The following is a 14,780-nucleotide window of genomic DNA, read 5'->3' as shown; positions in this document are numbered from 1 at the left end:
CAGGGGTCTCGAGTCTCGATTCAAATCAAACGGAAAAAGTCGTTATAGTCTCCGGGCGGCCGAGGATTCTGATTCGTCTCGATGTGCCCGCCAACAAGAAGCAACCGGCGCTCGGTGCCACTCGGTCCGTAGCCCGCCCGAATCGGCTGATCTCGGTGTGCTGCGTGCTGCGTGAATATTATTATTATCATCGCCGTTCCCGCGAGCACGCCGCCGTGCCGTAATGTCGTCTGTATTCGCGCCGTCCGGGATATAGGTGTTGAATTTTGACACGCGCGTGCCTATACTGCGGTAACACACGCGGACGTACATACAGGAATCGTCACGAATTTACGCCCCCGGCACCATGAACGCCCGATCGAAGTCCGAGATCCGCGAGACCGTTCTCAATGATCTGATGGTCATCCACAATCGTCGCGTGGAACTGTCGAACCGTCTCAGGGAGAATCTGGAGGACAGTCTGTCCTACGTGCGGGAGCTCGCCGCGCAATTGTCACAGCCGTCGTCCGGGCCGCTCGTCCCGAAGACGCCGAAGATCCGGAAAAGAGCGGTCCAGCGTATCGAGACCATACCGGAGGACGAGGTGTTTCAGCAGGAAAATCGCTCGCCAGCGAGCTCCGTGCTGTCTGTCAATGAGGAGGAACAAAAGGAGGATGAGGTTGTAGGCCGTAGACCTAAGAGAGGAGCATCCAAGAGAGCAGCGGATAACATCAAGAAGCAAAGCCTCATCCTGAGTAATTCTGTAAAAAAAGTGAGTAACGATGGTTTTCTATGTTGTAATATGTTGATTTGGAAGTTGTAGGATATTATATTTGTCGTTATGATATTGTACAATGTACAATTTTATTAATTTTAGATGAAGAAAGACAGTCAGATTAAAAGGAAGAAGTCAGCGGCAAGCAGTTCCGACGAAGATGACGATAGGATTTTCAAGTATAGCAGAGTAGAGGAAAGTCAAACGAGAAGAGTGACGAGGAAGCAATCCAAACAGATTGCTCAACCTATGGAACTTATTGAAGAAGCTAAGAGCAAGAACACCGAAGAGGATGATAATTTTGAATTGCCAGTTCTACGATGCTCTAGTAGAGCAAGCTCCAATACAGCGAGCTTCAAGAGTTCTCAGAACAGGGAAGTGAATAATGTCAATGACGCAATTGTTGCACCCAATGCAGATGATGCCGAAGAATCGTCCATGTACGAGGATGCGATTGGAAAGCCTGTTCCAGTTATGGATTCAACTTTAAAGCATAGTCTCTCGGCTATAGTGGTAGTGAAGCCTTTATCACAACAAATGATATTAAACAAGACAGTGGTGATCCAGAAAGCAGCGAGAAACAGTAAGAAGTCGAAGGAAAAGGAAAGTTCTAAGAAAACATCGCAAGACGTTGTGCAATCGAACAAGGCACCCGCACAATACAATGACTGTGACGAATTGATTACAGACGATGAATCGTCGCCTGAAGTAAGAAGGCCGAGAAAACTACTTGGTAGGAAGCAGGTTAATAAGAAACAAGTCAAAGACATGTTATCGACGTCCAGCGACGACGAGATCCCTAATACGCCGGTGAAAACGCGCGTCAAGGACGCAGTTGCGCCCGTGGTCGCGCAAGAAAGTAAAACCACATACAAGTCGAACGCCTTATTTAGTCCTTACGCAAAGGAATCTGTGAAGAAGCGAGTCGAAGCGTTCGAGCAGGCGGTTATGAATAGCCCGAAATCGAAGGTCGACGTAGACGCTCCAACTAGAATAACCAGGACGAAAACTCGTGCAATGGCCACTGCGGAAATGGAGACAGAAACGAATGAGAAGAGCGTTGCGCAAAAATTAGCTCGTAAGTCGCTCGCGAAAGCTAAGAGGATCTCGTTAGCGAAACAAAAGAAAAACGATGAGTTAAAAGAGGTAAAAGAATCTGTGGTTAGTTATATTTTACAATTATTTTAATTCTTTTGACTTTCTTTTAATGCTGGATTTTATTGACTAATGAACTGATCTTGCTTTTTCAGAACAAGGAACAGCTGCCAGAACGTATTAATAAATTGCTTCAGATTCAAACTGACAAAATAAACGTGAAGCAAACACAGCAGTTAAAAACGACACCTTTAAGCAAGCTAAAATTGATGCAGCCTACATTGTCGTTGAATCGTCTTCACACCCCTTTAAACACGCAGAATCTTTCGAATGTGAGATCAATGCAGAATTTTATTTCTTTTTAAATTGCACCGCGACATATCTAATTACATGTATTTTAATTTTAGTATTCAAAAACTTTAACCGCCTCGCGTGCGAACATCATTACTAATATGGAGTCTTTGATTCCACCCCCAAAAAGTACCACTAAAACCAATTCGGCGGAGAACCAATTAGACGAAAAGAGGCGGCCTGAGGAGGACGCGAGAAAAAAGAGAGAGGAAGCCTTGAGATTACAGACGGAGGAGAAGAGAAGGTACATAAAAATTTCTTAACGTAAAAGATGAACAATTGTCGGAACGATATCTCGTATATGTGCTTTGTACGTAGGAAGCGGCAAGAGAAGGAGCTCAAGAACAAATTAGCGAGAAAAGCTGAGAAGCAAGAATTGGAGAAACGGCAGAGAGCCGAGAGAGAAAGAGAGGAGAAGGCAAAATTAGCCCTTGCGATGCAAGAAAGCAATGCGAGAAGATGGAGAGGAAGCGTCTCGCCCAATTGCAACGAGCACAGGAGAAGGAAGAGCGTCGCAAACTGGAGGAGCAACAAAAATTGCAGAGGTTGCAGGAACAAGAAGAGGCGGAACGTGCGCTCGCCGAGCAAAGACGCCGGGAGCAAGAAGCCGAGAAACGTAGGGAAGCGGAAGCGAGGGCCCAACAAGCCGCCGCCGAAGCATTGAGATCACAAAAAAATCAACAGTTACTTGCGGCTCAAGCTAAAGTGAGTTGTCTTTTACCTCGAAGAAAATGAATCAAACTCTATTTGCTCGTATAACTGAATTGCTTATTTGATTTTCTTTTTAGCATAAGCAACAAGCCAATAATAAGCATCATGGTGCTACCGTGAGTTATGTGTTAGATAGTGAACCTGACGATGATGAATCAGATGATGAAAGCAGACCGAAACACGAGATACCGCATTGGGCACAGGGTATGTGCATTTTCTTTATGATATTTTAAACTATCGTTAAAATAAGAAAACAAGAAAAGATACATGTGTATATATTGTTTAATTACAGCGCACGTTCGCAAAGCGCAGCTCGCGATGCAACTACACATTCCTGACACAATAGTTTACAAGTTCTTCAATACTCGTAAGTGCACGCCAGATTTGACCGAATTGTTCCATGGCATAGATAGAAGTCGATTGAAGCGTACGTCCAGTGCAATCTGGAAAACGCCGCCGCGTATTTCCATGATGGAAACCGAATTTGTTGAAAAAAAATTGTCATAAATTTTAAATCACAGAAAATACTTGAGCATGAACATGATCGGAGGCATTATAGTTTAGTATTGTATGCATGTGCTATTAGCCGATGATGAAATGTAATATTTAAGACAAATCGTTTTAATTTGAAACAAAAGTACACGAGGGCGCGTTGTTCATTGTTATATCCTGATGTTCACCGAGTGACAATAATGTATGTACGTAGCATCATTACAACTTGACGATTACTATGTTTACGCGAGCGTTACTTTTATAGTAACTTGCGATAATTCCTCCGCGTAAACAAGTGAATTATCGTAAGTTACTACAGAAGTAACGCTCGCGTAAACGTAAATGCTCGCGTAAATACTTAATTACTTATTTATATATCATCATTATTGTATTCGCTGAAGAGAGATTAAAGCCTGTACGTAATTAGATGATCGATTTAGTTAGTTAATAATTAGATCGAAAAATAATTGTTATATAAATATGAGTTCTACTAATCCGAGTAATCTAAATTAATATCTCATTTCGATTTATACAACGTGTAAAATATATATTGTTTTACTAACATTTAGCAAGAGTTTTGTAAAGTTCATGGAGAATTAACGTTGCATTAGACTTGATCTTGTGAAAGTGCCTTTGGCTCGTTCCGTCACATGAGAACGCAGTGGTTTTATTGCTCTTCTTAAATGTACCTTTTTACTGTAATTATAAATATTTTTAAAATATTGGACAAACATTTCCGTGCGATATCTTTTCAGTTTTTAAATAAAAATAAAAATCGATTACGTAAGTTCCACTTTTTGTCCGAGCAAGAGTGTTTTCCGCGCCTCCACAGGTTTTAAAGAGTATGTTGGTAAATGCGTATAAATTGGTATCTACAATAATAATGAGATTTCTATAAGTTCAAATTATATCTTATATAACAATATATAATAAAAGTAAATCTTGCAAAATAAATATTTTAATACAAAGCATGTACGTGTACTCACGTATTGCAAAGTATTATCTAATCGCAGACATTTCTGATACGTTCTCTCAGGCAACTGTGATTCATAGTAATTCTCAAGCACAGAACTGTCCAATTCCTTCCCGTACAACATGTGTCGCTCCTCTTCGAGAGTTTCTTTCGGGATATCGATTTCCTCTTCCTCGATCTCTATCGGTACTCGTCTCATGCCACCGTGAAGTACCTGTGCATCGTGTCCCAATGATATACATTATACATTGCACATTTCCGCATACATTTTTTTTAATTTACCTTTAAAGTGGTGGAACTGGCGAGTCCCCTAATGTCCGCTGGAAGCTTATAATCCTCGAAATATCTGTGCACGGGCACAGTGGGCAAAATCGTGGCCCAATCTCTGAACGTGCCCAGCATCGATATGTAACGACCTCCAAGACTCCACAAACGTACCGTGCGATCCGCGCTACCACTATTATTTATTTAAGTTTCTCTCAGTATAAAAAAATCGCGCCTATATATCGATCTTTACAACGATCCTGCGTACCTAACTATCATTCGCGCGCTAGAAATGACTTGAAGAGAAGTAATCCCCCGCGTATGACCGCGCACAGACGACAGCAGGAGCGGCAGCGTCTGATCTCGCACCGCTCTCTTCGCTCTTCCGTCTATTTTGTCTTTCCACAAGAATGGAAATTCCAGTCTCAGTAGCGGCATACATATCTTCGGCGGATTCGGTAGCATGTAATTGGAGAGGAGCCAAACTTTTACGTACCCTACGCTGTGGCCTTCGAGGAAAAGTTCCAGGAGCAAAGTTGTGAACGATCGAGCAAAAATTGGCCTAGATAATCGCGAAAAGTTTAACATTCAATTGATTGTTTAGGAAGTCAAGACCTGTTACGAGAAATTGATTTTCGGAATCGGTGGCCAAGGACGTGGCGCAGTCGCCGACCGTGTGGATGACTGAGAAAGCTGCTAAGAATCCCGCCGCGGGATGATGCGTCCACACTTGCACCAGGCCGGAATCGAGCGCGACCAGCAGCGTGCCGACGTCCGGTTTCGCTTCTCGCGCGGTTAGAAAGATTATCGCGCGCACCGCGGTCACGCGAACGATATTCAACGCTGACTCTTGATGAGCACACGGAGTCAGTTTTCTGTCTCACGAGGAGTCGGTTTAGAACAACGTCGACAAATCTTTCTTTTGCAGCTATAAGGGCATTGTAATTTACTTGATTTGCTGATCGACAGCTCTGCCGATCTTATCTGATTTTTCGGACTCTATCTGCGCGTTCGTCTTTCTCGCGATGTACCTAATTAAATCAATTGGCCTCTAATTGCATATTGTCGTCGTTTGCCGTGTTAATTATTGCTCATGACGAATGCCAAATTGACGTCACCTTCTGCTAACGTCGATCACTTGGTACTTTCTAAAAGGCTGGCCCGTTTCGAGCCTCCAGAGAATTAGTTCCCCGTTGTAAGTTCCGGTAGCCAGCAACTGTGGAAGTTTTGCGGCCGAACACAGAATGTCGTCGGTGTGACTGGTTATCCAATGTTTTTTGCACATGTCAGACTCGAAAGCCGCAACTTCTGTCACGTGTTTATTCCGGCCGCAGCACAAGATTCGATCTTCGTACCATACGACGTTCGTTATTTCGCTATAAAAAAAATATAAGAACGCGGTATAAAATGAGAATTTATTACTGCTCATTTAGTCGATATCGAAAAGTACTGTAACTGTATTGGATATTTTCACTTAGGATTACTTTTCAATGTTATTTTATCAGTGATATAAGAAAAAAACATTCTCTAATTCATGTAATTTTCTAATTAAAATTATGCGACATAAAATACCTTGAAGAAGAAAACTGTTATATATAAATAATTTTTTTTTAAAGTCACAGTTTTTTACGATATTACAGTACTTTATGTAATTTAATCAAATGCTATATATATACAATTTGTAAGAAAAAAAAGCAGTTATTTAACGTCCGCTGTACCATTGATGATCGACGATCATGTCGCGCACGCAAACGCCGGTATTGTAATTCCACATTTTCAACGAACCGTCTCTGGCGCCGGTTACTAAAAATTGCTCCGAAACATCGAAACAAGCTGCGGTGATCTCGATATCGGCGTGTTGTCCGTATCGCACAATACTGTGGGCGTGCGATATCAAACGTAAACGGCGTCCGCGCCACGGATCCCACACAATGATGCACGAATCCAATCCCGTAGAAACAATCTGCATACCGATGAAATAACAAATATCGTCGCTTTATCAATAATTTTATCAATGATTTTCGAATAAGAGAGTCACCACTTGAAACAGCTGAGTATGGAGAACACAGCTGACGCCCTTGGTATGCGTGTAGCCATCCGAGATTTCCTCGTTAATCACATTCTCGCATACGAGGACAGCTATCATCATGCTGGCGATGATCATCGTACGAGTCAGCGTGTTGAACACTATGGTCATCGGTGCGTATTCGCTCAGTTCACTCGGCAATTTGTTGTACGTCTGTTTGTGAAATATATCCGTGTCATTATATTTATTAAGTTAGTTTTCCGGTTTTTGTACTAGAGAAAATCGATTTTCTCTAGTACAAGGACCGGAGAACTACCTTAAAAGATAAACGAAATAAAATATGCAACAGAAAGAAGAAGAAGAAGAAGAAGAAGACTTATCCCGTAACTTCCCAAACCTGAATGCAGCTATGAGCTGGGACGTCCCACACTTTTACGCATCTGTCTTTCGACAGGGAATAAATGCGCTTGCCGGCGTCTATTACGACAAGCGCGCAGATGGTCGAACGGTGCCCCGACAGAACGGCATTCGCCTTCACGGGGACAAACGGATTCCAAATGCGTACCACGCAGTCTGGCCCACCCGTCACCAGTATGCGACTCTCTGAAAAAGTCGGTTATATCTTTCATTTACGTTTAACATCTTGCAAAATCGACCGATTGATCCGCGGGTGCGAAGCGAGAAGATACCGTCGCAGAGCGTGAAGCAGGATATTCCCATGAGAACTTGAAATTTATATTGCGTCCTCGCGCCACTCGCGTCGAAAACGCACAGGGAACAAACGGAGCATTGACTGCTCGATACAAACGCGCGTAAGCTCCCGTAATAAGCCACCTGGCTCGTCCAATTTGTATGTATGTTCTTAAACTCCGCGACGTCAAATCCTTGCAGCTCTCCCTAATTGCGGTAATCTTTTAGAAGAATGATAAGCGTGTCTGATGTGTATATTTCATTAAGATATACCCAGTAAGCAAGAAGCTGGCAGATTGCCAGCAAAAGCTGAGAAACATCTGTTATTTTGTAATTGTTTAAATGAAACTGTTTAAATGTCATTTAAACAGTTATGGAATGGATGATCTCGATTTCTGCAATCAACTTATTGTAAATACAACATTCTGTTATATTTATGCCGGCGTTTGGTCGACGAGATTTGTAACGGCTAATTCGCTGATCCTTATATTACTTTAATGACATTGTCGTAACGAAGAACGATCGTGTCGCATGCGGTATGTTGCTTGAAAGGTCCTCTGTCCGTAGGATTAAAGGCCATGATTGTGACGGATCCACTCGTATCGCCCAGCACGATGTAGGAATTCTCGTTCCTGTCTGTACTGAAGCAATAGTGCATACAAACGACTGCATTTTGCAAGCTGGATATCTAGAAATGTCATTCACCCATTAATTAAAAGTATATCAGTAGCGGATAGATGATTGATACAGTTTTACGAAATGCTGGACTGGTCGCTAACCAGTATACGAAGATCAAACTTTTTCGCCGATACGTCGTAAAATCTCAAATCGCATTCCGTTGAACTCGTGCACACTACCTGAACATCCGGCAGCACGATCATGTCAGTTATAACAGTAGATTGCACCTTTAAGTATGCTGCAAAAAAGTGATGACGACAGAAGCGTCAGCTGAAGGCGAGAGAGAGAGAGAGAGAGAGAGAGAGAGAGAGAGAGAGAGAGAGAGAGAGAGAGAGAGAGAAAGAGAGAGAGATGCTAATGAAGTACTAACGATTCTTGGATTGCACAGTACGCTCGTACTCGAGATCTAGCGACCAGTAATTAATCACTCCCTCTCGGCTAACGGTCAGATAACAACCTCGGCGAAAACTCGTGCTTCTGTCCTAAAAATTAACGTAATGAAGCTTACCATAAAAGGACACGCTTGCAGGCAGAAAGTTATTTTTTTTCGGAAGAGATAATTTTAATTGATGCAAAAGCCGATCGACTCCTTTTTCTGTTAAAAACCAGTTTTCCAACACATTGCGGAATGTCAAAAGATATAAGATATTGTTACATGACAGTCAGCTTCCTATAAAACTGTAGAGTTGATCGACTCGCGCACATCAGATCCTTTAAATATTGAACGCATACCGGCAAAACTTCTGGACAAAATGTAATTTTGCATACAGGAGTGCGATGACGGGTTCTTAGTAATTTCGGTAAATCTGTTAACGGCGTTTCCAACATTTGCGATTTCACGCTAGTGTCTATGTCCCGAAATTCTATCAGCAAGTAAGTAATGAATTCGTCCCACGTTACCTTGTCATCAAGTCTCGTATCTATCTGGAATTGGCAATTACATTTTGAAAGATATTCGAAGGAAATTTGTAGAAGACGCACTTTTAAAGAAATTTGAGGAACAATTAACTGACTTTCTTGAAGAAAACCTGGAACTCGTACTGTGACATTCTTATCTCGAGAATGTCTTGGAACGCGTCATATAATTGAGAAGAGTTCATTATTCCATTCTCCGTTGCCTGAACGAGCCCATTTTTGTGAAATAAAATCAATTGGGGAGAAAGACATTTAGTTACATACCAAAAAAGCATTGTGTAAATGTATCAAAGACTGCTCGGTGCATTGTTCCTCTATATTTTTCGTCTCGAAAAACCGTTCGAATGCTTCTCGCATGCTACAATGAGATTATCGTACACATAATAAATATGTAAAAATTATTAATTGTCGCGATAATAATCGGCTCTTTTTTTACACTAACCTTGGATGATTTTTACCAACAAATGCCATGGCAATTATAATTTTATAATAAATGAAAAAATGATTGTAAATTGTAATCATTTAAGTAGATCAAAATCATATCGGGAATACATTTGACAATTTTATCCGTTCGCGCTAAAAAAACGTTACTTATTCAGTATATGTCATCTCGCATGTAATTAAAAACAAATACCAATCATACGTATACTATTGCATTGATTACTACCTTTACATTTTACGTCGTCGTTACGAAAGAAAAGATAACTCGGAATAATCAATAACTTCGCTTGTGTATGTACGCCATAAGGCAGGTGGTTGCTCAAAACATAGTACAGTGGTATAGTCTAATCGGATCAATGCTACGAGACTGGCGTTCCATTCCTGGAGATAATTTAGACTTCGTCAAGCATGGAATTATTCACAGCTTTGAGCTTATTCAGCCGACAAAAGTACGAAGCTTGCGCCGCGGTATGCACGGATTTGTTGCGGAAAAATCCGTTGGATCAGGTATATATATTGTTTCTCCTTATTTCTTGAAAGTGGTAATCGTTTGTGAATCAGTCGTGACATTATAACTTCGCTGCCAGGCCGTGTGGGTCTTGAAAATGCGTGCCTTAACGCTGCAAGTTTACGTGGACGACATCGAGGGCGAGGAGGAGGGAATCGCGGAGACTCTGTTAGATAATTATGCAATATCTACGATGCCCAGGCCAGGAACTTCCCTGAAAAATCCTGGTACCAGTTCCACTGGTCAAGGGGTGCGACCCAAATCTCAATCCGGTTTGTCATGGCTCGCCTAAAAAGTCCAATTCAAATTTATTGTTTGATTCCAAAACGAGATTCCGCATTGATGTTTTAAAGGTAGACCCGTTACCGGGGTAGTACGACCTGCCACTCAGGCAGCGATGTCCCAGTCTATTGAACAGGCGTTGCGAACACCAAGAACAGCAATGACTGCCAGGCCAATTACAGCGAGCTCGGGACGCAGCGTTAGGTATAATGAGTGACTTATGTGTCTACTTAATATCAAGAAGAGATTAACAATGAGATCTTCGTCCTCCAAGGCTTGGCACAGCGTCGATGTTGACGGAGCCCGGTGGGCCTTTTATCCAACTGTCGCGATTAAACGTAACTAAATACGCTAATCAGCAAAGCATAGCGAAACCATTGTTCGAATATATATATTACCACGAACACGATGCGAGATACGTGAGTCGTGAATATTATATTGGCAGACATTCTTTTGGTGTATTATAATAATATCCTAAATAAGCCGTTGTGTGTGAATATGTCACAGGCGCTGGACTTGGCCGTTCAGGCGACGCAGGTCTGTCAGTATAAAGATTGGTGGTGGAAAGTTCAACTCGGAAAGTGTTATTACACGTTGGGATTAGTAAGAGACGCGGAGCAGCAATTCAAGTCGGCGTTGAAGGATCACAGGAACGTCGAAACGGTTTTGCGGCTGATCCGAGTCTACGTCAGGCTCGATCAGCCAGTGGCCGCGCTGGACACGTGCAAGAGGGGCCTCGAGTCCTTCGCGAACGACGTTACAATTCTCACGGAGATGGGCCGCATATTTGAGAGCCTGAACAACGCGACGATGTCCATGAAATATTACAAGTTAATTGCGCAGGAGGACGCTTCTCACACCGAGGCGATCGCCAGTATAGGCATGCATCATTTTTACAATGATCAACCGGAGCTAGCTTTGCGTTATTACAGGTACACGTTATAATATAAAATGCAATATGTACGAAAAACACATTGAAAATACAAGCAGATTGTATATGTACTCTTTTTACTTTTACAATGGTTTTTTTAATTCACCGTGTGATCAGGTCCATTTGTATCTTCGGCGTTTCATTTACGCGTAACAATACTAAATTTCGATTCTAAATACCTATACATTCCAGGCGCCTCTTGCAAATGGGCGTACATAACGCCGAGTTGTTCAACAATCTCGGGCTTTGTTGTTTCTACGCTCAGCAATACGATCATACTATATCATGCTTCGAAAGAGCATTAAATCTTGCAACCGACGAGAACGCGGCCGACGTGTGGTACAACATTTCTCACATAGCTATTGTACGTATGACTCGATTGACTCGTTTCATCGTTTTAAAATAATTAAGTTATACAGAATGGATGGGATTGCAGACGCTGGGCGATCTGATGATGGCCGAGGAGTGTTTAAGGCTAGCCGTCGCCAGCGATAATAGGCATGCTTTGGCTTATAACAATCTCGGCGTGATAGAAATGCGCAACGGGAACGTTACCGCGGCGAGAACATATTTTCATGCAGCGGCTAACATCGCTAGCTACGTGTACGAGGCGCACTTCAACAGTGCGCATTTAGCTTACGAGGTAAACTGTTCCTAATCTACCTCGATTTACGCCGAATTACAGTATTACAGACTTTGTTCGATGCACGCATACAGGTTGGAGACCTGCAGACAAGTTACATCGCGGTACAAAAGTCGTTGAGCGCGTATCCCGGACATTACGACAGCAAGACTCTTTTGCGGAAACTGCAAAGATACTTCTCACACATGTGAAATAAATTACGAGAGATTATTATAATTATATACCGTATGATTTTATTGTAACATATGGTTTAAACGTAATTCTATGTACATAATATACAAAAAGATATAAATTATACATCGAACTTCTCTGCACTGTCTAAATTTAATTAAATTATAATTAAAATCGGAATCTGGTAAAAAAAAATTGTTAAAATTTATGGAAGTACAGGAAATATCCAGATTCAAAAGTCTAGAATTAATGACGAGTAATTATCGCTCGTACTACATCATTTTTTTTTCATGTCTGTACAAATATATACCAATCTGATTATTTTTTCACATTCATGCAGAAAGAATAGTTTTATACGTTTTATATATATCGACAAGATATTTACCTCAATCGTAATGTGCATTCACAATGAGATTAAATATAATTACAAGTCTCATAATTGACGTATCGAATGAGAATCTAAGATAATAAATATTTGCCTACCATACTTGTGTATTATTCACAAAAGCACGATATTGGAATATGTCCAAATGCAGGACTTGGAAAATACCATGTACGAAAAAGCATTGCATCTCCTTCCGGTTTTTTTTTCATCGTCCTCCGAAACTTACACGGAAGGTCGGAGCAATGCGCAGTCTTGTAACAGATTAATTTTTGTGCTGCATTTTATGTGGTGTGGGATATAACTAGCCATGATATGACGAAGTAAAACAGAAAAATTGGATATACTGCTAATGCTTTCCTTCCCGCGGGTTGACTGTCGCCAAGGAATGCCATAGACGCTAAAACATTATAAACTTTGATGTAGCAATACATTTCTTTCAGGTAAAATTCAAAAAATACAAGTCACGGAAAATCAATCTTACTGGAACAATTGACGCTTACCATATGTTGCCCACAAAAATCCAATCATGCTGATCACAAATCTAAGGGTAAATAGGAAAGTGCTTTGCTGCACTATCAGTATGATTCTGCATAGAATTAGCGCGATGGCAGTCGGTAATAGGCAATACCCTAGGACGCAAACGCTTTGGAAGAAAGATCTGTAAAATTTGAATATTTTTGCGTCGTACATTTCAATAATCGTAAACTAATTGATAAAGTCAGAATTCGCAGTTCATTTACTTACATATTTCCACCCAACAGTTTTGAATTCAACGTAACCACCATAGATCCAATCCACACGATGACAAACACTTCCGCAAATTCAGGTCCTCCATCATTCGAGTTATCCGCTGCATCAGTGGAACCTTGCAATATCCTGAGTGAAACAATTATAAATTATAATGTGCGCCATATAAAATTATTTCCATACGTATGCGTAATATATATGGTAAATATATCTTACATCGCCATAAAAGTACACAATATTAATGGTCCCCATAGATCCCCTGAAATATACAAGTATATAATAATCTGCTGCCTTCTTAATAATAAGAGAGTTTCGTCGGTCATACTCACATTCTTTCAGTAGACTTTTCTTCTCTTTAGGATATAAAACATGGAAAAACTTCTTGCCCACCGCTCGAACGTCCCTCAACTGCATCAGATAGAAATGCACATGTGCAATAAAAGTCAGAGATATGTAAAGAGCATCTGTAGCGCATTCTGGCAATTTTTCAGGCTTCTGTATGTTATTTTTCAAAGAATATTTTAAGGCTTTGTCTTTAAATATTTTTTCCTTAAAACCGTGTTCATGGCAGCAAATTCAATGAAATTAAAATTTATTTAATAAAGTAATCGAAAACTTTTTCGTGAATATGACATCATTTTGACCGCGATACGATCCCTGGGAACTTGAAGGAGTTGTCGCTGCAGAAGTGCTCATTTATAAAATGTTACTTTTAAAACGTAATTCAGTATGAATAAATGGCAATAAAAAAATTATTCCCACATCTTAAGGCCAGTCTACAATGAGTCGTTAGTCGTTAGTCAGATGTCGGAAGAGAATCGGAAAAAGTCACAAACGTGTCATAAGGCGATCGAAAGTCTGTAATCGGCAATCATAAGCGATTGGCCAAATGCCATCTCTTACGATCACCGATTACAGGCCTCCGATTGCCTTACGATACGCTTATAACTATTTCTTCCAACATCTGACTAACGACTAACGACTCATTGTAGACTGGCCATTATTACTTATCACTTCAGACCTTGTTGTTCCTCTACGAGAAATAGTCTATAAAAGTTTTCCACTGTCAGACTCCATATATTACTGTGTTTTAAACTTTATAACTTTGGAGCAGAAGTGATAAAAAGACACGAGACACGTACAATTGTATCTTTGATGGGCTCGTCTAACGTGTTGAATTCCGGTTCTCCCAAAGTTGACCGCTGCTGCTTCGAACCCACTGTCATCTCACCCTCAACGTGCTGAGCGTCCACCGCGTACGCGACGTCGTCGTACATCTGTCGAACGTAACGCAAAATGTCAAAAACGTCAAACGCAACGCATGCCAAACGGAAACGTGTCTGCGAAATCGCCCGTGGCGAATCTCGGAGAACGGGCACGACGGCAATGTCGGCAATTCAATAAATCACAGCGAACGATATTTACGTCGAGCTTCGTGTCGCCGTCCATCGCCGCCATATTCGCTGCGGATTCGAATCGTCACTGGGAGCTAGGAGGAAGCGTAACGTCGACGATCCCGCGTGCGGTGCACTCCGGGCATATCGATCAACGAGGAATCCGTCCGTCGTCCGCCGCGCGACACGTTTACACACACGGTATACGTATGTATGTTGTGCACCACGCACGCGTCGTGCTCAACTCGCCGCCGATCCGCGGCACGTTATCGGCAGCGACGTGAAACCGTGAAGATGCCGCATCTATCCGAATCTATCGCGTTCCGGAC

At 41.6% G+C, this 14,780-nt stretch overlaps 4 protein-coding genes across 5 annotated transcripts; 2 read left to right on the top strand and 2 right to left on the bottom strand.

Moving 5' to 3' along the window:
* The first annotated feature begins 39 nt into the window (after positions 1 to 39).
* On the top strand, positions 40 to 3,829 carry Incenp (Inner centromere protein). Its single transcript, XM_077398994.1, is given in 8 exon segments — positions 40 to 751; positions 857 to 1,915; positions 2,005 to 2,181; positions 2,257 to 2,444; positions 2,519 to 2,649; positions 2,652 to 2,905; positions 2,989 to 3,115; positions 3,204 to 3,829. Coding segments are annotated over 8 exon segments (2,556 nt in total). The 5' UTR covers positions 40 to 346; the 3' UTR covers positions 3,419 to 3,829.
* Wdy (WD repeat-containing protein WDY) lies at positions 3,176 to 9,525 on the bottom strand. The gene is made up of 19 exons (XM_077399001.1): positions 9,392 to 9,525; positions 9,214 to 9,307; positions 9,048 to 9,152; positions 8,767 to 8,958; positions 8,405 to 8,516; positions 8,136 to 8,272; positions 7,850 to 8,044; positions 7,356 to 7,563; positions 7,064 to 7,269; positions 6,679 to 6,879; positions 6,359 to 6,603; positions 5,759 to 6,016; positions 5,591 to 5,671; positions 5,256 to 5,515; positions 4,909 to 5,149; positions 4,659 to 4,833; positions 4,390 to 4,590; positions 4,187 to 4,275; positions 3,176 to 4,099 (listed from the first exon to the last, which is right to left on the bottom strand). The coding sequence occupies exons 1-19, from the start codon at positions 9,469 to 9,471 to the stop codon at positions 4,000 to 4,002; spliced, it is 3,180 nt and encodes a 1,059-aa protein (XP_077255127.1). The 5' UTR covers positions 9,472 to 9,525; the 3' UTR covers positions 3,176 to 3,999.
* A 231-nt stretch (positions 9,526 to 9,756) lies between these two features.
* Bbs8 (tetratricopeptide repeat protein 8) lies at positions 9,757 to 12,474 on the top strand. Of its 2 annotated transcripts, none has more exons than XM_077398996.1 (8): positions 9,757 to 9,897; positions 9,978 to 10,170; positions 10,252 to 10,384; positions 10,455 to 10,518; positions 10,688 to 11,112; positions 11,304 to 11,475; positions 11,548 to 11,754; positions 11,829 to 12,474. In XM_077398996.1, the coding sequence occupies exons 1-8, from the start codon at positions 9,799 to 9,801 to the stop codon at positions 11,943 to 11,945; spliced, it is 1,410 nt and encodes a 469-aa protein (XP_077255122.1). In that variant the 5' UTR covers positions 9,757 to 9,798; the 3' UTR covers positions 11,946 to 12,474. The 2 variants fall into 2 exon arrangements, with proteins under 2 accessions (XP_077255122.1, XP_077255121.1); XM_077398995.1 differs by having other exon boundaries at positions 10,455 to 10,599.
* Positions 12,113 to 14,624, bottom strand: LOC143893505 (protein YIPF6). The gene is made up of 7 exons (XM_077398999.1): positions 14,483 to 14,624; positions 14,200 to 14,334; positions 13,387 to 13,465; positions 13,274 to 13,316; positions 13,055 to 13,186; positions 12,811 to 12,968; positions 12,113 to 12,707 (listed from the first exon to the last, which is right to left on the bottom strand). Exons 1-7 carry the CDS (start codon positions 14,513 to 14,515, stop codon positions 12,592 to 12,594), a joined length of 696 nt encoding a protein of 231 aa, XP_077255125.1. The 5' UTR covers positions 14,516 to 14,624; the 3' UTR covers positions 12,113 to 12,591.
* Positions 14,625 to 14,780: the final 156 nt, after the last annotated feature.

The sequence above is a fragment of the Temnothorax americanus genome, unplaced genomic scaffold (genome assembly GCF_048541705.1).
Source record: "Temnothorax americanus isolate GAGA-0224 unplaced genomic scaffold, ASM4854170v1 Scaffold12, whole genome shotgun sequence".
Lineage (NCBI taxonomy): Eukaryota > Metazoa > Arthropoda > Insecta > Hymenoptera > Formicidae > Temnothorax > Temnothorax americanus.
This window is presented reverse-complemented; position numbering and strand designations above follow the sequence as displayed.

Bases quoted from the DNA above. Each gene is read 5' to 3' on its own strand.
- Wdy (XM_077399001.1), bottom strand. From the start codon at position 9,471: ATGATTACAATTTACAATCATTTTTTCATTTATTATAAAATTATAATT. The intron at 7,270-7,355 runs GTATCTTCTCGC...CGACTTTTTCAG, and splicing joins CTGCTTCACGCTCTGCGACG to AGAGTCGCATACTGGTGACG. The intron at 4,834-4,908 runs GTACGCAGGATC...AATAAATAATAG, and splicing joins AGCGCGCGAATGATAGTTAG to TGGTAGCGCGGATCGCACGG.
- Bbs8 (XM_077398995.1), top strand. From the start codon at position 9,799: ATGGAATTATTCACAGCTTTGAGCTTATTCAGCCGACAAAAGTACGAA. The intron at 11,113-11,303 runs GTACACGTTATA...TATACATTCCAG, and splicing joins CTAGCTTTGCGTTATTACAG to GCGCCTCTTGCAAATGGGCG. The intron at 11,476-11,547 runs GTACGTATGACT...ATGGGATTGCAG, and splicing joins ACATTTCTCACATAGCTATT to ACGCTGGGCGATCTGATGAT.
- LOC143893505 (XM_077398999.1), bottom strand. From the start codon at position 14,515: ATGGCGGCGATGGACGGCGACACGAAGCTCGAC. The intron at 14,335-14,482 runs GTAAATATCGTT...TACGTTCGACAG, and splicing joins ACGGCGACACGAAGCTCGAC to ATGTACGACGACGTCGCGTA. The intron at 13,187-13,273 runs GTAAGATATATT...TGTTTCACTCAG, and splicing joins TTGTGTACTTTTATGGCGAT to GATATTGCAAGGTTCCACTG.